The sequence below is a fragment of the Periplaneta americana genome, chromosome 16 (assembly GCF_040183065.1).
Source record: "Periplaneta americana isolate PAMFEO1 chromosome 16, P.americana_PAMFEO1_priV1, whole genome shotgun sequence".
Classification (NCBI taxonomy): Eukaryota; Metazoa; Arthropoda; class Insecta; order Blattodea; family Blattidae; genus Periplaneta; species Periplaneta americana.
In genome coordinates, this window is record NC_091132.1 from 186,773,646 (window position 1) to 186,797,559 (window position 23,914).

General features: G+C 35.9%; 1 protein-coding gene across 4 annotated transcripts in view; it reads right to left on the reverse strand.

The window, feature by feature from the left end:
* Positions 1 to 262: 262 nt before the first annotated feature.
* Positions 263 to 23,914, reverse strand: part of LOC138692244 (protein PALS1-like) — a 304,119-nt gene continuing 280,467 nt past the window's right edge. For all 4 annotated transcript variants that reach the window (XM_069815383.1, XM_069815382.1, XM_069815384.1 and 1 more), the window contains 4 exons: positions 20,448 to 20,612; positions 18,069 to 18,382; positions 16,420 to 16,605; positions 263 to 11,892 (listed from right to left, as the gene is read on the reverse strand). In XM_069815383.1, the coding sequence (XP_069671484.1) occupies positions 16,423 to 16,605; positions 18,069 to 18,382; positions 20,448 to 20,612 (662 nt within the window). In that variant the 3' untranslated portion in view covers positions 263 to 11,892; positions 16,420 to 16,422. The remainder of the gene's footprint in view (positions 11,893 to 16,419; positions 16,606 to 18,068; positions 18,383 to 20,447; positions 20,613 to 23,914) is intronic.

Below are 23,914 nucleotides of genomic sequence, written 5' to 3' on the forward strand. Positions count from 1 at the left end.
ACTACTCTTGAAAACCATTCACTTTTTATAGAGTGGCGCGGTTTACACTTTTTGAAATCTTCAAATGGGACACAAATTAATGTAAGGTTAGTTTTCTAAGGGAAAAATAAACAATGGCAGAAGTGTTACTCTTCTGGTGCCACAAGAAGTCAGTCTTCCACCCATACTCAATTCGTAAGACGTGATTTATAAGACACTGCCTGGACTTCTTGACATGAGTTTGGATTCACTTCCATACAAAGTTCTAATGACATCGACAAAATCCGTTTTCATAAAATGCCTGTTTAATATTTACTTCATAAAATATATAATAAGGAAGTATGTATAATTTTACATGGTACTGTTTATTTACAAATATCTTTTTTAATATCAGCTTTTTAGTTAGAGAAATTTTATAGATAAATACAATTTTAATGCTTAAAACAAATATAAGAACTATTAAACAAATGAAAGTAACTTACGAAATGTCCGTTGGTTAAAAACAAGTTTTTACAAAAGAACTTAATCCTACAGAAAACCACCCAGAAACACATCAATTTGCTCAAGAGAAATTCAGAAATGTCTTCGATATCTAGAAAATCAAAGGCGTCAATCTCTCATCCATTCAGGGTAAATATTCTTGGCATTATGAACATTACACTTGCAAGCAGCAGAGTTCTTCTGTTCTCCTAAAAAACATACCATCAAATTTTAGATACCTCCATTTCCACGTTGCATCTTTATTTCCTTTTTATCAAACAGATTGTCTGAAATGACCACTTTGTTACAGTCCTTTCTTGGTGAAATGTTAAGTAATTTTAGAATATTCAACAGTAACCATACATGAAAACCCCATCTTAACTTTAAGCATTTTTAAACAGTTCCTTTTTGTTCATTTTTTATTTCATTTCCCACCTCTACTCCTGGCAACTGACCTTGAAACATTATACTAATAGTTCTCGTGACTGAATAACTCAGACCAAGTCCCTTTTACAGTATGAACAACCAAATGTATCAACATCAAATGACTTTCCTAACTTAACTGACATCAAAACACATTTTCACTAAAATTTATTTTGGCATTTTGGCATCACAAACAGTTCTAAATCCGCATCGGTGACGGCTATCTTAGTTCAGAGGCGTATTTGATCATTGTTCAGTTCAGATTTTTGTATTTATGCGCGACATTGTTGCATACTATCCTGCAAGTAATAATTTCGCTTTTCCATTACTAAATTATACTACAAGAAAATAAAACACCACACAATGTTCACTGCTTACATTGGAGTAGATGAGCTGTGACGGAAACTACCGAAATTAAGGTAGTTATTATTTCGAATAAACTACAAAAAATATAAAACTAAATAGATGTAACTCTCTGAACAAGCCTGCAGCAACAAAACACAGCTACAGTAAAACCCTGCTTAACCGAAAGGGTGAAGTAAATATACATACCATATCACACACATTTTGCTTAAGAGAACTGGGTGGTGATTAGGGATTTTGTGTTTCAAAGAAAAATATAAAACCTGTTATTTAAACAAAATACATATATTGTGGGGGTATCTCTGCAGATAAGCCCTTTAAATTTGTCAGCGCATGTAATTCATACCTTCTTTTTTAATGCAGTTTTCCGTTAAGTTGATATTTTTAAAAAACTTAGTGCATTTTTCTCTGAAACTACTGAATCTATTTACATGAAATTTTTACAGTGTTTTCTGCAGCCTGTATTCTACAAAGGAGACCTAGGAGTTTATGAATATCACACACATAACATGAAGAAAAAAATACATATTATCGAAAAAAATGGCAAAAATTGTCAATCAAAGTTTAATATTTTTTTCTGTTTCACTAAGGGCGAAATATTTAACTAAATTTTGCTTCAGAAATTACAATATACTTTACTTGATAACTTAAAAAAAAAAAACAAGGTATATGAATGAAGACTGTATTGTCAGATCATCGGATCTGTGCCCCCGTAAGATATGCGAACTGGACCCTTATTCCTTCTCAGCCTCGGTAATTCATTTCTCTCCCTGCATTCCTATCTCTCTCTTTTCTATTTCTCTCCCTTTCTCTCCCCCCACTACTCACAATTTTGAGCCTTCTTGCAGGACAGTTTATTTGCACTTGCAGTCCAGTGTTGTCAACTCAACATGAATACTGTAGCACGGAGTGGTGAAAGAAATATTATTAAGCAAGTACGTAATAGCATTTTGCGATGAAGAGAAACAAACAGGTCAATATCTGTTTCCTATAAATCAGACAATGAAAAGGGCAGCTGTGGTCACAGGTGGGGCTTATTTTATTTCAAATGATTACGTATTAAAATTACTTACTTAACTAATACTAATAATACAACATTTTATGTAATTTATATAGGCAGATGAGAGCTCCTAATAAAGAAAATCTGGAGAGAGGGAGTCTGTTCAGATGAAAAGCTAGAATCACCAGGGAAGAACAGACCAAGGGAAACTTTAATTCTTGTAGATGATATGAACCGATTTATTTTAAGAAGAAAGATACAAGAATTTTATACCGTGCAGAAAGAATTTCCAACATTGAAGAAATTACTGAAGTTGCGAGAGAAACAATAATTTCCAAGGTTGGAGAGAAACTCTACGGAAAGTGATTCAAGACATGGGATTTAGGTTTAAAAAATGTAGAAATACAAGATGTATTTTGATTGAAAGAAATGATATTGTAGCATGGAGGACCAGTTATTTATGACAGCGTTTGATGGAAGTTTGACAACATCCCTATTCAGCAAGGTTCGTGGCCTGCTGTTTGAAGTGGTGGGAGGAAAGCAGGTGGAATGGCATGAGTAGAGGCATTAACTTTTCCAAGAACGACGACAGCGCTGAAGGGGCACAGATCTGATGGTCCGACAATAGCAGGTAACGTGCACCTGAAGATCGAGGTACATTTAACAAAGTAGGAAAGCAGGTTATCAGTTAGGCAAGGGCGCTCAGGGGGTAGTCAGTGGTAGCAATACCACTGATATTTTTATTTTTCTCTACATGCTCGATACATGTTTTCTCAAACCCTCGGTAAAAAATTCAACAAAAGCAAGTGCTTTAAACAATGAATGCATGCGCAAGCTAATTTAGATTTCAGAACTGGCTATTTTTCATGTCCAATTTTCTCTCTCCTCGTCCATCCATTTCCTTTAATTTTCTAACCATCTTGCTATCATTGAGATTGGATCCTGTGGGCGCCCTTGCAGTTAGGGCCTTTCTTTTGCACTTGGATAGGAAACTAATTAGTTGTCTTTTATACCACTGAATTCAAAATGATTTATTGTATAACAAAAGAAACTTTTATTCCACTGTGAACTTTAAAAGCCTAAAAATATTGAACTAAAATTTGTACTGAAATTCTTTCATCCCACAGGCATCACTCCCCGCTTTCCTAAAAAAAAAAGGCCTAAAATATAACTGTGTACTACGTTTCAAGTGATTCGGAAGCTGGAGTACAAGTCAGAAGTAATATTTTTTATAAATCAACCCAGGTAATGGCATTTGCGGACGACATAATCATCATTGGCAGATCCTTAAAATATGTGGAAGAAGCATTTCTTGCTCTTGAAAAATCAGGTAAAGAAATGGGAATGGTTATCGACAAGGGAAAGACCAAGTACATGGTGGCAACTGGTGGAAATTCAGGTGGTAAAGCAGACAGTATACAGATAGTGTATTATAAATTTGAAAGGGTCGACAAACTTAAATACCTCAGATCCTTGGTTACAAATGACAATAACATGTCTAAGGAAATCTCGAACAGGTTGGTATGTGGGAATAGAGCTTATTTCGGACTATAGAAATATTTAAATCACATGCCCTTACACAGAAAACAAAAACCAGCGTATACAAAACACTTGTGAGATCAACCCTGATATATGCTTCAGAAACATGGACCATTTCTAAGAATGACGAGAGAGGACTTGAAATTTTTGAAAGGAAGATTCTTCGAAGAATATATGGTCCAGTTTTTTAAAATGGATTATGGAGAAAAAGATACGGTATAATGGGGAATTATATAGCATGTTTAAAGAGCCCAATAATATAAATATAATTATTAAAACCAATAGATTGAGGTGGGTGGGACATGTAATGAGAATGGATGCATCAGAACCTTGTAAAAGAATTATTTTCACAAATCCCGGAGGTCAAAGGAGACAAGGACGACCACATCTGCGATGGATTGGCGGAGTGGAGGAGGATCTTGTAAGATTGGGATACAGGAATTGGAGGACTGTTGCACAGGACAGAGACAGATGGCAACGCCTACTGACAAGGGAAGGGTTTCGGCTCGAACAGGAATTTCGTATCCAAAATTTGTATACAGGCCCATCTTTACATCTATGTAAAGCTCCCAAAAGCATTCGTTTGTGTAATGTGTGGTTTGTCTGTTAGAGCACTGTACAAGTTGAGGGGTGGGGAGAGCACTGCACAAGTTAAGGGGATGGGACACCTTACCCGTAAGCCTAGCCTAGCCTAGAAGCTAGTGCGAGTGGTAAAATGTCTAAAGCCCATTTAAGAACATTTTTCTCCAACGTTCTGTCTGAAAATATTGCAGCTAATCAAAAGTGTACACTGTTGTGTGAGTCATTGAATGCGCACAAGGACGCAACCCTAATAAATGAATCATTCCAAGGCTAGGATATAGAACATATGATCATTCCACCTAAAAAACTAAATATATCCAGCCTCTGAATATCTATTTCCTTACACAATACAAAATATATGCTCGAAGGATAACAGATTGCATAAGGACTCTTGCAGAGAATCCAGAACTTAACTTGGGAAATCGAGTGTTTATAATGAAAATGCACTCTGTTGTTCATAACCAGTTGTCTGTTCCAGTATACCGTGCTATGCTTCAGTATTCCTGGCAGTCAGCTGGTTACGTGAATCCTGAACAAGTCTCGGACTTCAAAAATGTAATTCAGGTGGCATTTGATTTTTCAGCACTGGAGTGTGGTTCAGAAGATTGTTCAGGTGTTGCTTCTGCGTGTTGTGCTTATTGCTCTGCTCCATGCTGTTTCATGCATTTTATAGAGAATCCTCACGTACATTTTTAAAGAAGTGTATTGACCAATACCAACCAAACGGAGAGTTACACAAATGAATGCTTTTACGGTCTTCATCACCATTGTGAGGTAAGCGTCTGTACAAATTTTTAACCAAAAATTCGTGTTCAAGCCGAAACCCTTCCCTTGTGAGGGAGCCCAGGGCTCATAATGGGCTGTAGTGCCAATGATGATGATGACTATGTTTCAAAGGTCTATCAATGTATGCCAATGAGATCCCACAACAAGGTTAAAAATAAATATAAATAGTCTGATGTTGTAGGTAGACAAATCTGCTTCCCACACCCTCAGTTCACTTGTTTTGGTTCCATAGTGGCCCCAGTGGGTGTATGTTGGTCTTGTCAAGTGAAAGTTATTCTTTCTTTACATACCTTTTGTTCCACCTGCCCTCTAGCTATCCCAAGAATTGTGAAAACAGTTATGGGTGAATGAGATGTGACAACTGATTCCACACATATTCACTTTGTGATCCTTATGTTTCGTCCAACAAAATAATGAATCTACACCAGCTAACATACTGCTCATGAAACAGTGGCATGATATAGCTGCTTGTAAGTGTTGCGACAAAAAGAAAAATAAAATCACCAATTACTGTGTGTAAAACCTTCATGTACAGCATATGTATTGTAATGAATTGCATGCTTTTGTTTCGTAATGTTACATTTATTAATAATGTATCGCCTTCCCTTCACTAACAAAGATAGAACCCATAAACGGATTATCTGAAAAACATGTTATTCAAAATGTCTTCACACCCTTTCGTTCAGATAAACAGAGTTTTACTGTACCACCTTGCAAATAACAGAATTTCCTCTTCAAAATCAACAAATGAAGTTGGTGCACACCTGTCTGCATGGCTTTGTATGCAGGTAAGCCCTTCTTTCCCCCACACTACAATCAAGTAGTTCTTTACTGTTTTACACTAGAGAAATGCTATTTTGCTCCAAATATAAGTTTGTGTCCTATTTCACGTCAGCCTCGCTTATACAGCATGGCACCCCTCTCAAAAAATTGCAACTGCATAAATTTAGAAAAGAAATTTTTCAGACTATTTTTTTTCCTTCGTAAAATCAACCTCTTGCATCATATTTCTCAAAGCAGAGCTGTGTTTTTTGGTACCAGCAATACACGTGATAAAATAATTATCAGTAGCAGTTAGATGTAGTTTATCTATGACAATATTTTTCAAGCAAATATTCGCGAATTTTACGTTTTCTTCCAAAGGCATAATTTACACAAAAAATAAAAACACGAAAAATAAAAGTAAATGATATCTAATTTTGCACTAAAATACTTCGGATATATTTAAATCTTTTGACATATCATTATTTAAATACGTTGAGATTTACTGTCGTTGACTAATAGTTACTTATGGTACTTGTGAGGTAAGTGTATCTTTATTGCACGAGTGGAAAGATTTAAGCATGAGTGCTTAAATTACACGAGCGCAATAAAGATCATGCTCACAAGTACCATACGTAATTTTATCCATGACCATAACGAAAAATTATGTTTTATAAAAGAAAATATGTTGAAAATAAGGCCTCATATATTCACGTATCATGGCATGGATTTTAGAATCGATACGTGTACAAGATAGGTTATGATTTAGGAGGCCATGATTAGTAAAGAATGGTATCTAAGGCATTGGATATATAACAAATTATAATTGATTATATAATTTTAATATATATTTTTTTCATTTTAAACGTGTATTTTCGTCTTTTTTAAGTTTCAGGGATTATTTATAAGTGTTCATGGGAATAATGTGATTAAAATAATTTCACATTTTACTTCTGTAAACTTAAGAGGAATATTAAATAGTAATATACGTTACAAGAGCGGTATGTTGACGTTTTCATGTTCGAGGAAAAGATTGAAAAAGCGAAACGTAGTTGAGCTTTTTCAATTTCTGAGAACATGAAAACAAACATACCGCTCGTGTATCGTACATTATTTTGTGCGATGATCGTTTATTACATACCTGAAAGACGAATTTCTAATTAGTTGCAATGAAATCTCCATCTTGGCTTCTGTTTAATGACGGCAACTTCGGAAAACCAAAATATCTTTCTTCAACATTGTTGCTATAAAATGTTTTCTGTGTTTACTGTACTCCAGCAGGCCATGATATACATCTGTCTTTTTTTCCCCCATTCTATAAATGCGAACTTAAAACAAACGGTAAGGTTATGTAATGATTTATTTTTCATTTTAATATTTTAACAATATTATTTATATAACATATTGCAGTAATAACATCGGCATCTGGAATCTTGTTGATTTTTTCACGGCTTCCTTAATGTTACTTGCATCACGAATGCAATAACTTTAGTGGAGTAGTAGAGTTTACTTAATTTTTGCAAATATTTAAAATCAATAATTAACAGTGCAATTTAGGTGAAATTGCAGTGGTAAGTTTCCAATTTATAATTATTACTATGTTGAACGTCTTTAAAAATAATATGTTAAAAGCCTAAAGCAGTAAAATGAATGTCGCGCTTAAGCGGTAAGAAGAGGGAAATTGTTATGTGTGTTACGTTGAGAATACTGAATGTGGTATTCCACACTTACCGCCTATTGGTTCTGTACGGAAAACAAGCAAATACGCACGATCTCGCACAAACGTAATTTATCTCAATTGGCTAACGCGTGTTGTTATAAAATCCTATAAACGCAACTTCATAGGTTTAAGTCTCCTCGCCTACCAAAAGCTAAATTATTACGAATTTAAAAAAAAATACATATTAGATATGAATGCAATGCACAAATTAATTACGATGTAGTAGATAGAGAAAAGAGAAGGAGATTGAGTGTATGTATATTTAAGAAATGGTAATAAAGAAGTAGTGACATCTAGTGACTAATATATTAACTTCTAATAGCTGAATGGAAAAGTATACATGTGTGCCCGGGTACTATGAAAATACTAATGAACTGTGAGATAAAGTTCAAACTGTGAGGTAAAATCTTTATCTCACTAGTGGAATAAAGTAATGTTGAATAAAAGCCTACTTTACAAACGCAAAAGTATTTAGTAAAGGCATGTTTTTCGTTATGGTCATGGATAAAAGAATTTTTTTGCCTGCCAGTCAATAGCTTGACCACTCTTTGGGAACATTCCTGTCAGCCTGCATGAAAAAAAAGAAGGATTATAATATTGTAGTACTTCATACAATGAGCGCTTGTTAAACAACTCCGCATATTTCAACACAAAAGAGGGAATTTAACAGCACTGTATTCCAGACAATTAAATTTTTGCAAATATTTTCATTCTACTTGGTAGGTTTAACAGTTAGTTAACAAAGTGAGGTTATGGTGTAAAGATGAGACAAAAAACCGAAATAAGTGCATCTTCTCTTGTGGTGGAATACCGTAGCCATAGGTTTTATTTACATGATAATGATATTGTTCTTTGCAAATTTTGTAACGTTAGAATTGAGTGGAAACATCGCAATTCTTTCGAAAACTTGTGGGGGATGCCATAAATTTGGTGTCAAAATTGATTTTTTGGAAGTATGTTTTTCTAATTTACATAGTGTAATTTACATTGTGTGTAAATTTTATATTTGTAAACGGCCTGGAAGTATATTAAAATCGTTTTGCACTTGCCACCACGCCCCTTTTTTTTATTTTTCAGTGCATTTCTCTCGAATATACATTTTTTGCGGGATCTAAACTCTTTTCTCAAAAACTATCAATTCCAGTGCTATGAGTTTTTTAGAAGTTGTTCTTTATATCCTGCTGAACATTTTTAACTAAAATGATAATAATTCACTACTTACATTTTTATTTATAGAGTACTATATGAAGAAAAAAATTATTATTTTTGCAACACTAAGTTCAAAATTTTACAAATAAAAAACTAATATGCATATGGTATTTATTATAGTTCAGTAATCTTAAAGCAGTGTTAACTCCATACAGTAAAAATTTCAAACGAATTGCATAATTAGGATTCATGTTATGGCTTTCATACAAAAAGGGCATAACTGTTAAATGTTTTATAATATATTTATGCACATGTCTCACTCATAGGTATTCCATTAAATTTTTTCCATTGAATACAGTTCTTTGTCTTTATGCACACAAAATTTCACACCTTTAACTTAAAAATTACGGTTGTAATGATTTTTTAAAGGAAAAGTTGTATTTGTAATGACATCCCAACTTAAGGATAATATATTTCTAATTGTTATAACAAATTGTATATCAACTATTAAATATACGATTGGTAATAGTGTTAGATAAATAAGAACACCATTATCAGGTGGCTTGTTCAAAGCTTCTCCCATAATCGCGAAAGTGTGATACTTTATTCAACACGAAAAAAAAAAATAATTTTTAAAAATAATACGCGAAATTAAAAAAAAAAATTATCGCCATAAAAACACGGCTCTGCTCGTTAGACTTAAGACTGGTTCACAATAAACCGGGAATGGAAACGACGAGAACGAGAACTGAAATATTGTTAAAATAAATGTATTTATGCTCGATCATGCCGAAATGTAGTAATTATACACCTGGTAGCAGCCCTTTAATGGACCTCATTAAAGTACACCTATTCATTAATGTTCAGGTGTTCCACCAATCAGAAAATACCATTGTAACAATATGAAAGCCCAAGTATCGATTATTCTCGGATATGCAATCGAAAGACAACTAGCGCAGATCAGATTAATAATTAGCGCGAGATTAGATTAATAATAATTAGCGTTAATTGTAAATAACATTCAAATAAATTCAATTTGTCATCTCGTTTTTCAATGTCTAATTCAATTTCAAGGTTATATCAAGATTAATGTTTATTTTACTCTCTAGATTATATCAAGGTCAATGTCAACATTTGTTTCTCGAAAAAAATCAATACTTTCGCGTCTGCGCACATCTCACAATTTACGAGGTATTGCACAAGGTCAGTTCCGGTCCACACCTGTGGAGTAACGGTCAGCGTGTCTGGCTGCGAAACCAGGTGGTCCGGGTTCGAATCCCGGTTAAGGCAAGTTACCTGGTTGAGGTTTTTTCCGGGGTTTTCTCTCAACCCAATATGAGCAAATGCTGGGTAACTTTCGGTGCTGGACCTCGGACTCATTTCACCGGCATTATCTCCTTCATATCATTCAGACGCTAAATAACCTAGATGTTGATACAGCGTTGTAAAATAACCCAATAAAAAAAACGGTCAGTTCCGCTCCTCAGTCAGATAAGAATAACATAAATACTTATGAATAATTTCAAGTTAGAAATATGGTCGAGCATAAAAAGTCATATGAAACTTGACTATAATGGTAATTAAGACGCTCGTATGAAAATTATGAAACTCGCTTGCGCTCGTTTCATAAACATACACGCGTCTTAATTACTACCATTATAGGCTCGTTGCATAATGTACTATTAAATGTGAGATTCACAAATACATTTTAACATAATTTCCGTTCTCGTTTCCGTTCCCGGTTTATTGTGAACCAGCCTTTACACAAAAGAGATGATGCTTCCAGAAAAACTTGCTGGAAGGATCTCGAAGGTGATGTTGGAAGCATATGAAAATAAACTAAGACATTCAATCCAGTCAAGAGAAAAAAACGAGACTTCTGCCTGCTATAAAAATGTATTATTTATTGGGCAAGAAGACTTGAGAGAAGTGGGTACTGCAGGGTGGAGGAACAGACATCCCGAATGCTAATATGGAGCAAAGGAGTTCATCGTACCAGAACCGGCTGAATGGAAATGGATTTTGTGTTCACCGTCCACACAGAATTTCGTGAAAATTAAGTTAACAGAATGTAAACAAATCATATTTTACAATTGCTACTATTATATTGTGGGAGATTTCGACGACATTCTACCATAACTCCTCTCAGGTTCCGTTTTCCAGATTCAAAAGACCGAACCTAGTACGAAGTATCTTAGACAAATCGGGTTTTGTTAAATCGGTTCACTTATGAAGCAATTATTTAGTGAAAGGACTGACAGTTTCCTCACGCATGGTCATAGGACAGACAGAAAGGCAGGTGAGTCACACTGGCACTGTTTACTAAAGAATTACACAACAGAAATATACATCGTTATAATAAGTACATAATATAATTGGATAATGATAATGATAATAAATCCAATCAACGCTGCACCCTTATTCTATGTACAGATGCTAAGTCTGAGCAGTTTCAGTTTCAAAAAAAGATCCACTCTTCTCTTTAAAGTAGAAATCAAGAGCATAACAATACATATCTGGAAATCTATCTTTTTAATATTAATATTATATAATAAAATAACTGTACATTCTTTATCTAACACCTCATGAAAACAACATGAATAATTTAGCTTTCATATAAACAAACTTGGTCGGGGAAGTATTTTTACAAAGATTTCAGGGGGTTGTTTGCTGTTTGGTGCACAACATCCAAGAGACGACCGACTTGTAGTGTATTGCTGTATGGTTGGTAGCACCCTCTCGCTCGCTCGCTCCCCCGAAAACAAAGGAACCGAGGACATGTAACATATATCTATTCGTGGGCGACCCCGGTTCTATTCAATGGCTACAACTGTGACACACCCACCGAGCTACTGAAAATTGACAAGATAGGGAACAGTGTCGCACCAAACTAGACAGACCGGGCCAACGGAACGCCATCCGGGTGTCAATGTGACAGATACGAGTGATGGCAATGAGTATCAACAATTGTTATGCAAAATGGAGTCAGTAAGAAACTGAGGGTCGAAGGCAACGTGAGATGTGCGGGCTTGCTACACGACGAGCAGCAAGCGGCACGGCACGCACACAGGCAGGCAGGCAGCTGTCCTCTCCACGGCAGTGCAGCCGTCTGCAACAACGAAACTCAGTTCTACAGGACGTCCCACTGCCATTACAGTCATGTAACCATTTTATCAATCTTATGGCTAGAGCCCGGATGTTTGGCAAAATGCCTTTTTTACTGGGTGGAAGCCTAGATCATATATGTAACAGATATGTCAGGTAGTGATGGGCGAAGTTGTTCTTTTCCCGGAACAGTTCCGACTGTTCCGGTTCCGAAAAAATACTATGTTCCAAATAACAGTTCCGAAATAACAGTCACCAGTGGTGATGAGTCGGAGTCGTTGAGTCGTTCAAACGAACGGTACAGTACCCTCCCTCTTTACCATGCTGCTCACACTGGAGCACTCATAGGCATGACATAGTACACATTCTTATCTATAGATGGCACTGCAATGCACATTCGAATCGATTTTGGAAAATTGCTGTGCATGCGGACAGAACTCAAAAGCTTAATGTTAGTAATTAAACAGCTGTTGACTACAAGGACAGAATACAACACTTTGTTTTCGTACATAAAGTTATAAAGACATGGTAGCCAACTAAAAAAAATAACATAACATTTAAAACATATGGTATGTAATTTCTCTTCTCTCTATTACATAATAAAAAAAAACAAATCATTAATTTTTATTTTTACTTTTCTTAATGCAGTTATAATAATAATAATAATAATAATAATAATAATAATAATAATAATAATAATAATAATAAATATTACAATTTCATAAATAAAAAACATATATATTGGCAGTACTGAAACCTGGAAACCCCGCAGTGGGTTAGTAAAATGTTGGAATCGCATCTTTACCAAAGTGTAATTTAAACTTCGCATTAAACCTCGCTCTCCAAATCAGTACTTATATGGGTAGTTTCCAACAAATAATGTTACAACATTTTTGTCGTTCTTTGATAACAGAGAAGATAGCACAAAAACTTGTGCTTGTCAGACTTAACCTCAACAAACGACATACAGACATTGTAACTAAACCACTCATTACCATTTACGACTTTAACCTTTGTATAGAATCAGCTGATCAATGAATTAATAATAGTATGCGTACTTTATGACTTTGTAGAATGTTTATAAAACAGAATTAGTCAACTAATGGTGAAATAAACCATAAAGCGGGAATGAATATTACAGATTATTAAATACTTACTATAACATTACAGATGATTGGCCAGTCTTACAAATGTTGATATTAAAGTTCGCGCCACCGCAAGGATTTCAATTTCCATGCGCCCCCCTCCAACCACGTGAGAGTTTCAAGTACCAACTTCATCCAACGAAGTTCCAAGTATAACATAAAGAACAACGAGAACAGTGTAACTGCAGCTGTCGGTTCATCGGAACAAGCTCCGACGTTCCGACTGTTATCTCGGAGTCGGAACATACCTTGTGCAACGCGGTACTGCGAGCCCGCAACAGCTGGGCAAGTGAGCAGCTCGGAGTCGGAACACTGTTATTTCGGAACAGGAGGTCCCGACCTACTGTTCATTTTTGCAACAGTTCCGAGAGAGTCGGAACATACCCTGTGCAACGCGGTACTGCGAGCCCGCAACAGCTGGGCAAGTGAGCAGCTCGGAGTCGGAACACTGTTATTTCGGAACAGGAGGTTCCGACCTACTGTTCATTTTTGCAACAGTTCCGAGACCGGAACAGTTCCAAAATAACTGTTGTGTTATTTTTTACCCATCTCTAATGTCAGGGTTATAGGCTTTGAGGTTAAGAACTTTTGTCAGGTTTACTACGCTGCCATCTAGTTGTTACATAAGGAGTCACGTCATAATACCCATTTGAATTGCATTAACGACTGTGCTGTCATCTCGTGTTCGTTTATGGCGGACAGGTGGCGATCCTGGCGGTTGTTCTCTTCAAAGTGCTGCCGATTTTAACATAGCGACGAGTTATCTGTTACATATATGATCTAGGGTGGAAGTAAAGGTACGGTCACACATCGCTACTTTTGCAGCGATGCAGTACAAAAAACTGCGCAACTCTCGTACTGCAACGTGTGAACAACGGTGCAACCCGAAAAGTAGCGGCTTCCGAACCTGATGCCCGCTACTTTTCCATGCTGCGCGCAGCTTAGAAGTAGCGACGTGTGAACAGGGTTCTCAGGGTTGCAGCCGCAGCGTTTTTGATATCAGTTTTGTTGAAACTCTTGCTGCGGTTGCGACCAGTGTTGCCACCCAAATGTGCCAATGATACTTTTATTGTTTGGATGTATTTTAATGTTAGATACGATGAAAATAAATTATTTGTAACAGTTATTAAATGCACAATGAACCTTCGGGTTCCTTAAAAGCCATTTGTAAGTAAGTAAGTGTCTGCAAATAATCCTCACATGACTGAACAACTGAAAGACAACATTCGTGACGCAAAATAGTCAACACTTCCAGCAGCTGCTGTCATGAGGGTGAGTACAAAATTCTGTAATTAATATAACATATAATAATTAAAGTTAAATACAAGATATTATGGTTAATAAGTATGCATGTAAGTTTTAATTTGGTGATGTCCCCTAAAGGTACGGTCACACGTCGCTACTTTTGCAGTGCTGCAGTACAAAAAACTGCGCAACTCTTGTACTGCGATGTGTGAACAGGGCTCTCAGGGTTGCAGGCGCAGCGTTTTTGATATCGGTTTTGTTGAAACTTTTGCTGCGGTTGCGACCAGTGTTGCCACCCAAATGTGCCAATGATACTTTTATTGTTTGGATGTATTTTAATGTTAGATGCGATGAAAATAAATTATCTGTAACAGTTATTAAATGCACAACACAGTCTGAGCATATTTGCTGACGATATAATTCACTTTTTTAATTTTCTGTAGCGTAGTTTCAAACAGGAGGGTTGCCAACATTGATTACGTGAATATGCTGTTGGTTATCATTTAAGTATATAGGCGTTTTTAAAAGCTTTATAGTAAAAATAATGCCAATTTCTGAGTACTAGTTAGGACAGAAAAGCAAATAATAGATAAGTAAGCTTTCACATGAGTTTCTTAATAATGCGAACATAACCACAAAATGTATATTGAGAAGTCAACACGGAGATGGAAACCTGCAGCATGACTGCGGCTGCAAAAGTAGCGCCTTGCGTGTGAACAGACTCGCAAGTTCCAGTTGCAACTCCAGTAGCGTGCAGTGCGCTACTTTTGGCTTACGTGAGAACACGACACGCAACTTTTGCAGCTGCAGTACAAAAGTTGCACAGCAAAAGTAGCGACGTGTGACCGTACCTTAAATCATTATTTGCATAGATATAAATGTGATTTGGAGTAAATCAAAGTGATAGGGTCAATTTTTATTTTGCCTATTTTGCTTTTTTAAGGTGTTTTTCTTACTAATAAATGCCTTTTTTTTTTTTTATAATTTTAAAGCAATATTTCTTGTTTATTTCGATTTTTCTAATTAATTGTAATGTAATGTGTATGAAATTTAAATATTTGAAACAGTGACTAACTCAAAATATATACAGTAAAACCTCGATATGCTATCCCATGTAATACGCTTTTTTTGTCTGGTTCTTGCACATTTCATATATAACCCCTTTATAAAATACCCCATTTGTTGTGCTCAAGTCCCGCATAATACGCTGTTTTAGTGCAATATTTTCGATGTAATTTTCAGCAATGTACTGTAACAGCAATGAAACATCTTGGTCGTTGAACTCACTGGTGCCATTAACCTAAAAAGTATTGGTATTCGACCCTTTACCTGCGCATTTACACCTTCATACTTCATACTTAGTATACCCCACCCTCTTGTTCGACTCCTTATCTGCATGTTTAAAGCCTACATACAGTTACAATACCTCACCCTCTTGCTAACCCTCTCTCTCAAACAGCATTCCTCACTCGGCCGTAATAAGATTCTGGAAATTTTTGCTGGGCAGTTTGTTGTCCTTTAGTGTATTGAAGTGTCTGTGAATGTGATTACAATGGGTGTTAAACGAAAAGCCCTTTCTGTGTGGGAAAAACTGGAAATCTTACGAAAGTACGATTAGAACAGTACTCTTACTCAGAAACAACTCTCTGATTCATTAGGAATCCCATCATAGACATTAAGAACGATAATAAAAAATCGCGACTCTATCACTACAGCTGCAATGTCGGGAGGATGTAATCGCAGAAACTGAAGTGTGGTAAACATGAGGACTTGGAGAACACGCACACGACAAACAACTATAAATGACTTTTTTTTACATATTGTAAATGTCTTTGATGTACAGTACAGTAATTACATAATGGAGTAATACTGTATTATCTTTCATGAATCATGTATTTCAATAAAGAAAAATGCTAATAGATACTGTATATAAGTCAAAATTAGTATACCCGCCTAATACGTGGTCCTGGTTAATACGCGTTTTACACCCGGTCCCTTGAACAGCATCTTATCGGGGTTTTACTGTAGGTTATTACCAACCGCGGGTCCCCTGATAAGTGTTGGCGGATCCCCTGAGATCTGTGGAGCACACTTTGAGAACGACTGATCTACATCTGATGCAGCCATTTTCTAAAACTTACAGCTCACGTATTCCTGACCCAGCTTGCTGGTACCCACTGTGGCTCTCGTTCCAGACTGTTGATCTCGTTCACCAGCTGGTGGTACGCCCTGTCCGTATCATTGTTGATAATGATCATGTCGAAGAAGTGGCCGTACTTGTCCTCCATCTCACGCGCCTTCTCGATTATGTCCTTGAGCTCGTCCTCCTGCAAACAGACATCACCATCAAGTTTAAAAGTTCGATTAATTAAAAGAATTTAGCAACGGTTACACTTAAAATTATCCGCTTTAGTCAGGTTTTTTTACCTAAATGGTGCCCAAAAATGATTCCGTGTTCGCGTTAGGCAGTTTTCCATTTTATTTTACATAGCAAATCATTCCGTTCCCAAATTTATTTTTCGTTTGTGCAGGTTTTCTTTTTATAGAGGGTACATTTTAGTAAGGTTTCACTGTATTATTAAAAACAAATAAGTGTGTCGCGATATCGTGGGCATTCAGCAAAGTGTGTCGTCAGTCAAAAAGGTTGGGAACCACTGCCTTAACCTGTACTCAATGGAAAAAAAAAAAATGTGTTACCATCAGTGTACTGCATTGGAGTTAAATCGCTCACTTGAACTCGGTCGAGTGTCGCACGCTCGAGTGAGATAAGATCGGTTGTGATACGCTCGTAATAAATAGAACCACAGTACAAGGTCATCTCACCGATATGTCTTATCTTGTATGGAAGGCGACAGATAAGATACACATATGTTTTGCTCACACGGTAAAAATAAGGCTTTATTTTCTGTGTTTATGACAAACGTTTAATGGAACGTACCAAAACAGGAACATGAAGTTATAAATAAAATAGTATGAAAAACTTCGATATACAGTTATTATTGCTAATTAATAATTATTCAATATTTGATTTACCACATATATAATATGATAGGTCCATACATAATGTTCCACCTATATACTGCGACAATGTAGAAACGTTTTACAAAATATTATTGATATAGTAGTAATTAATAATAATATTAGTACAGAGATAACGTCACAGAAAATATAATAAAACAAATAATCATGCTGCACAACTGTTACAGACGGAAAGATTGATGCACTAATTATTAGAGATTATCATCATCATCATCATCATCATCATCATCATCATCATTATTATTACTAGAAAACTTGATACGGTTCTTGCATTATCGTGATTGTGTTCTCTGTTTACAATAATTACATTTACATCCAATAACATCTATCAGATGTGGTAAAAACAAAATCACTCCTGTGTGGAAAAAAAAAGCTTTTACCTACAACATTTATATTATTTTTAAAGCAAGTTTTGTAGTAGTTGTACTATGGAGAGGTTAGTTAAACACTGCAAAGTTTTGAAATGATAAACATCTATGATGTTACTACACAGTTCATCACTGTAACAAGAACGAATGTCTAATGCTCGGCTTATACTGTTCGAGGATTTATCGCTCGCGACAATTTTACCCATCATGCATGTGCGCTACCTATCGGATTATGCTATGAACTACTTGGCGCTCGAGCGAAAACATCCGATGCAGACCTCTGGTTACCATGCAATTCCGTTATGGACAGATTTCACTGTACAAGTAAATGTTGAAAGTAAAGTCCACAGGCATCAGTATTGGCGTGGACAGGACTCCATTACCTTGAATGCCTCGCCACAGCGGATCTTCTTCTGCCGCAGCTTCTCAAGCGATGGTGGTGCCACGAACACCACATACGGCTTGAGGTCGGAACTGCGCAGGATCTTGAGCGACTGTGGGTGCAGGTTGAGGACGCAGATTTTGCCGGAGTTGACGACACTGCGTATCGCGTCCAATGAGGTCCCATAGTATGCTTTCTCGTATTCTCCATGCTCCACAAACTTTCGAGACAGAATATCTGCCTCGAATTGTGCCCTTGTGATGAAATGGTAGTCCTGCCCGTCCACCTCGCCTTCTTTCCTCGATCGACTTGTATCTGCAAGAAAAGCATTCGTACATTCCGTGTTCATAAACTGTTGCTTGCAAAAGTGTGCATTTCTTAAGATGTGTGGGGTTTCGTGATACAGTAGAATCCCTCTTATCCGGCACCAAAGGGCCAAGGATAATTACGGATAGATTTTGCAAGATAACTGAATAAATGTTGATATAGACAAAAAAAAAGTTGATATTTCATGATGCCAAATGTTGAAACTGCAGCCATATAAAGCGTATTTTTCCTATTACTGTCAAAAAAATGACTTTCATACTCTATTGGCAAGTCTATCATGCTATCAAAAAGGAGTGCCTTATACTTACTGGCTTTTAAGGAATACGGAGGTTCATTGCCACCCTCACATAAGCCCACCATTGGTCCCTATCCCGAGCAAGATTAATCCATTCTCTATCATCATATCCCACCTCCCTCAAATCCATTTTAATATTATCTTCCCATCTACGTCTCGGCATCCCAACTAACACTCTATAGACATTTCTGGATTCGCCCATACGTGCTACATGCCCTGCCCATCTCAAACGTCTGGATTTAATGTTACTAATTATGTCAGGTGAAGAATACAATGCGTGCAGTTCTGTGTTGTGTAACTTTCTCCATTCTCCTGTAACTTCATCCCTCTTAGCCCCAAATATTGTCCTAAGCACCTTATTCTCAAACACCCTTAACCTCTGTTCCTCTCTCAAAGTGAGAGTCCAAGTTTCACAACCATAAAGAACAACCGGTAATATAACTGTTTTATAAATTCTAACTTTCAGATTTTTTGACAGCAGACTGGATGATAAAAGCTTCTCATCCGAATAATAACAGGCATTTCCCAGATATGGAGGGTAGCTGTGAATATATTGAATAAGCAGTCGTGGACAGCCGATGAGGGGTGGTCCTCCAGCTTGGGGGTTGGGCGAAAGGCTAACAATCCATCACCATAAAAAAACAGCTTGTTACGAATCCTTCAAATAAGCCTTGGAGTGCGTTATATGGCAATAATAATTTTTAACACCTTCCCTATCAATATAAAAATTGAACTCAAAACATAAGATTATTTAGGGTCAAATTAAAGAAGTACCTAATTTCTCACGCCTTCTATTCTGTAGGTGAATTCACGTGAATGGGCCTTGACGTTTACATTAAAGGCTCATTCACAATGAAAATCAAACATAACGTAAGCGTTAAGTTAAGAATATAAATGTTACGGTAAAATCAAGATCATTCATGATGGGAACATAAACATAACCGCAAAGATACTTGGTAACAATGGAAACATAACAACGACGCCATTTCCTCATATTCTGTCGTATACTTCAGCGCTCCACGATTGTGTACTGTTTGCAAATCACGTAAGCATAAGCATGAAAGTTTGGAGTTTGCAAACTCTCATGTTAACATCTTACGGTAATGTTAATGTCAATGCTTATGTGAATCTTTGGTAGCCTGGGAGCCAACTTCTGTGTTTATGTTACGGTTATGTTTAATTTTCATTGTGAATGGGCCTAGAATGAACTTAACATAACACAATTTAGAATTGGAATATATCAGTCCCCTAACTGCCCATTGTGCAACTCAAACCAAGAAATGGATTCGGAACACCTCAAAATCTGTGCTTCAGTGGCTGGTCATGATAATATCTTTGAAAAATATTGGAGTGCAAGAGGTCAAATGACTTTATTGTCAAATGCCTGGCATTAGAAAACAACAACATAACACAATTAATTTACATCTTATTTCACGAAGTACTCACCAAATTGACAACTTATTTCATGAAATATACACTGAAATAGTGGCAAGTTTAACACCAAAATCATTCAATTCATTTTACCAAAAGATACGGTCCCTAAGAATAAGGAAAAGAAAATGAGATAAGAGAAATAGCAGGGGGGAGGGGAGATGAAGGAGGAAAAAAGAAGGAAAAAGGAGAATAGGGAAAAAGCCAAGGAGCACAGATGGCAGCAACATACTGTTTTACAAGGTTCAGCATGTTCACACCACCTTCTGAGAGGCAGATAACTGTTCAACTCCAATGAGAGAGAAGTTTAAAGTTGGCTGCACTCACGTGGTATTGCTGCTGCGAATCTCTCTGCATCTTCCATCAGCCTTTGCCTCAGCTCGTGCCTGCCGATGTTCGGTGGGCCGATGAGCACGATAGGCCTCTTGTGGTTGGCTCTCGGGTAGTACAGCGACACCTCCTCGTAGGTGAGGATCTCGTCCACGTCGTAGTCTGCAACACAGGCATGCTCAGCAACAAGATACAGATCAGCTACTGTCGCCAAGCACTGAAGTACCTCTGTCCACGCCTTTCTTCCCTACACACATTTCTGTACTACGTGAAAATGCTATTTACATTCTACTATATTTACCCAAATACAAGACGACCTCGAATTTAAGACGGCCCCTAATTTTTCAATGGTTTTTGTAGGATTTAATTTTTTAAGGCATTTTTGTTGACGAATTCATATACAATCCAATTATTAATGACGGCTCTAGGACATATAATATTTTTAAGGCATTTTTGCTGACGAATTCATATACAATCCAATTATTAATGATGGTTCTAGGACATATAATATTTTAAAGGCATTTTTGTTGACGAATTCATATACAATCCAATTATTAATGATGGTTCTAGGACATATAATATTTTTAAGGCTTTTTGTTGACGAATTCATATACAATCCAATTATTAATGACGGCTCTAGGACATATAATATTTTAAGGCATTTTTGTTGACGAATTCATATACAATCCAATTATTAATGACGGCTCTAGGACATATAATATTTTAAAGGCATTTTTGTTGACGAATTCATATACAATCCTATTATTAATGGTGGTTCTAGGACATATAATATTTTTAAGGCTTTTTGTTGACGAATTCATATACAATCCAATTATTAATGATGGTTCTAGGACATATAATATTTTAAAGGCATTTTTGTTGACGAATTCATATACAATCCAATTATTAATGATGGTTCTAGGACATATAATATTTTTAAGGCTTTTTGTCGACGAATTTATATACAATCCAATTATTAATGATGGTTCTGGGACATATAATATTTTTAAGGCTTTTTGTTGACGAATTCATATACAATCCAATTATTAATGACGGCTCTAGGACATATAATAATTTTTAAGGCATTTTTGTTGACGAATTCATATACAATCCAATTATTAATGATGGTTCTAGGACATATAATATTTTTAAGGCTTTTTGTTGACGAATTCATATACAATCCAATTATTAATGGTGGTTCTAGGACATATAATATTTTTAAGGCTTTTTGTTGACGAATTCATATACAATCCAATTATTAATGACGGCTCTAGGACATATAATATTTTAAAGGCATTTTTGTTTTACGAATTCATATACAATCCAATTACTAATGATGGGTCTAGGACATATAATATTTTTTAAGGCATTTTTGTTGATGAATTCATATACAATCCAATTATTAATGATGGTTCTAAGACATATAATAATTTTTAAGGCATTTTTGTTGACGAATTCATATACAATCCAATTATTAATGATGGCTCTAGGACATATAATATTTTTAAGGCATTTTTTGTTGACGAATTCATATACAATCCAATTATTAATGATGGTTCTAAGACATATAATATTTTTAAGGCATTTTTGTTGACGAATTCATATACAATCCAATTATTAATGATGGCTCTAGGACATATAATATTTTTAAGGCATTTTTGTTGACGAATTCATATACAATCCAATTAATAATGATGGTTCTAAGACATAATATTTTTTAAGGCATTTTTGTTGACGAATTCATATACAATCCAATTATTAATGATGGCTCTAGGACATATAATATTTTTAAGGCATTTTTGTTGACGAATTCATATACAATCCAATTATTAATGATGGTTCTAGGACATATAATATTTTTTAAGGCATTTTTGTTGAATTCACATACAATCCAATTATTAACGATGGTTCTAGGACATATAATATTTCAAATTTAGTTACTTCTACAAAATACTACATTTGTTTTTTTTTTTTTTTAAAGATGGGACATGACAGTTAAGTGGCCGAGCTTGGAACTACAGTGCTATGTTGCCAATATGGATTACCATGCTGCCAGCTGATGGAAGCTAGCAATTGACGGTAAGGTGGCTGACATTAAAACATTCATTGACAACTGAAGACCTCCCTCAAAGAACGTTGTATATCAATGGCTTTTGCATATGATATACAATGTTCTTTGAGGGAGGTCTTCAATTGACACATAGGTAAGAAAACAATACAAAAATCGACAGAGAATCAAACACGAAATGTACCAATTCTAACATTGTGTGCACAATAAATGTCGCCAAGAGAGCTATTAAGCACTCGTCATGTGGGAACTGTAAGTTTGGCAACTCAACTGTTGTTACCATAGCAACAGGCCTGCCACGCTATGTGACATTCAGTTGTTTTTCTGATCGCAACACTCCTGTCATGTTCCATCTTTCAAAAAAGCATTCGATAAGTAATGTCAACAATGCTATAAATCAGCGCTCCTAGTGGTGATCATTGAAATCTTGTACTACAATATAGCTACAAAATACACTACTCACGTGACAATATTCTTATAAATCAATCCGCCTTGGCCTTGTAATATTTCTCTGAAGAATGAATTTCACTTTACAATTGTTTATTTTGAAGAATCATGTATGAAAAGCAACACAATCCTTACTGAAGAATGATTTTACAACAAGCATTGATTTTACTGTTTTTACAGACTATTTATTTTTCTCATCAGTCCATGGAGCGTTCATGTGGGAAAATAATCTTACGACACACGCATTTGTTCCAGGGATACACATAATGAACTCCACTACCTTCTTCAAGTTTGAGAGTTCTCCTTCAGTACTTTTAAAAAGATCCACCCAGACTTCATCTAAACGTTTGGTGTTGCCATCACTCTTGTAATTTGTAATGTAGAATAAACAATGTAACTTCTACATTTTTTCTCAGTTTAGAACTCTAAAATATGAGACGGAAAGCTGTCCCGAAGACTTTTCTCAGGACAATGGGGTGCATTAGCGAAAAACGGGATGCTCTGCTCATGGCCACAAGAAGCTTCTTGACAGATTACACTTAATCCGGCTTATGAGACCCTCTCTCCTATTATAGCCCTGTGGTCATAGAGGTTCGTACTTTGCCCTAATTGTATAGCACATGAAAACTATTGCAAATAATAGTTATTTATGGTACTTGTGAGGTAAGTGCATCTTTATTGCGCGAGTGGAAAGATTTAAGCATCAGTGCTTAAATTACACGAGCGCAATAAAGATCATGCTCACAAGTACCATACGTAATTTTATCCATGACATAACGAAAAATTTTGTTTTATAAAAGAAAATATGTTGAAAATAAGTCCTCATATAATCACATATCATGGCATGGATTTTAGAATCGATATGTGTACTAGGTAGGTCATGATGTAGGAGGCCATGATTAGTGAAGAATGGTATTTAAGGCGTTCGATATATAACAAATTATAATTA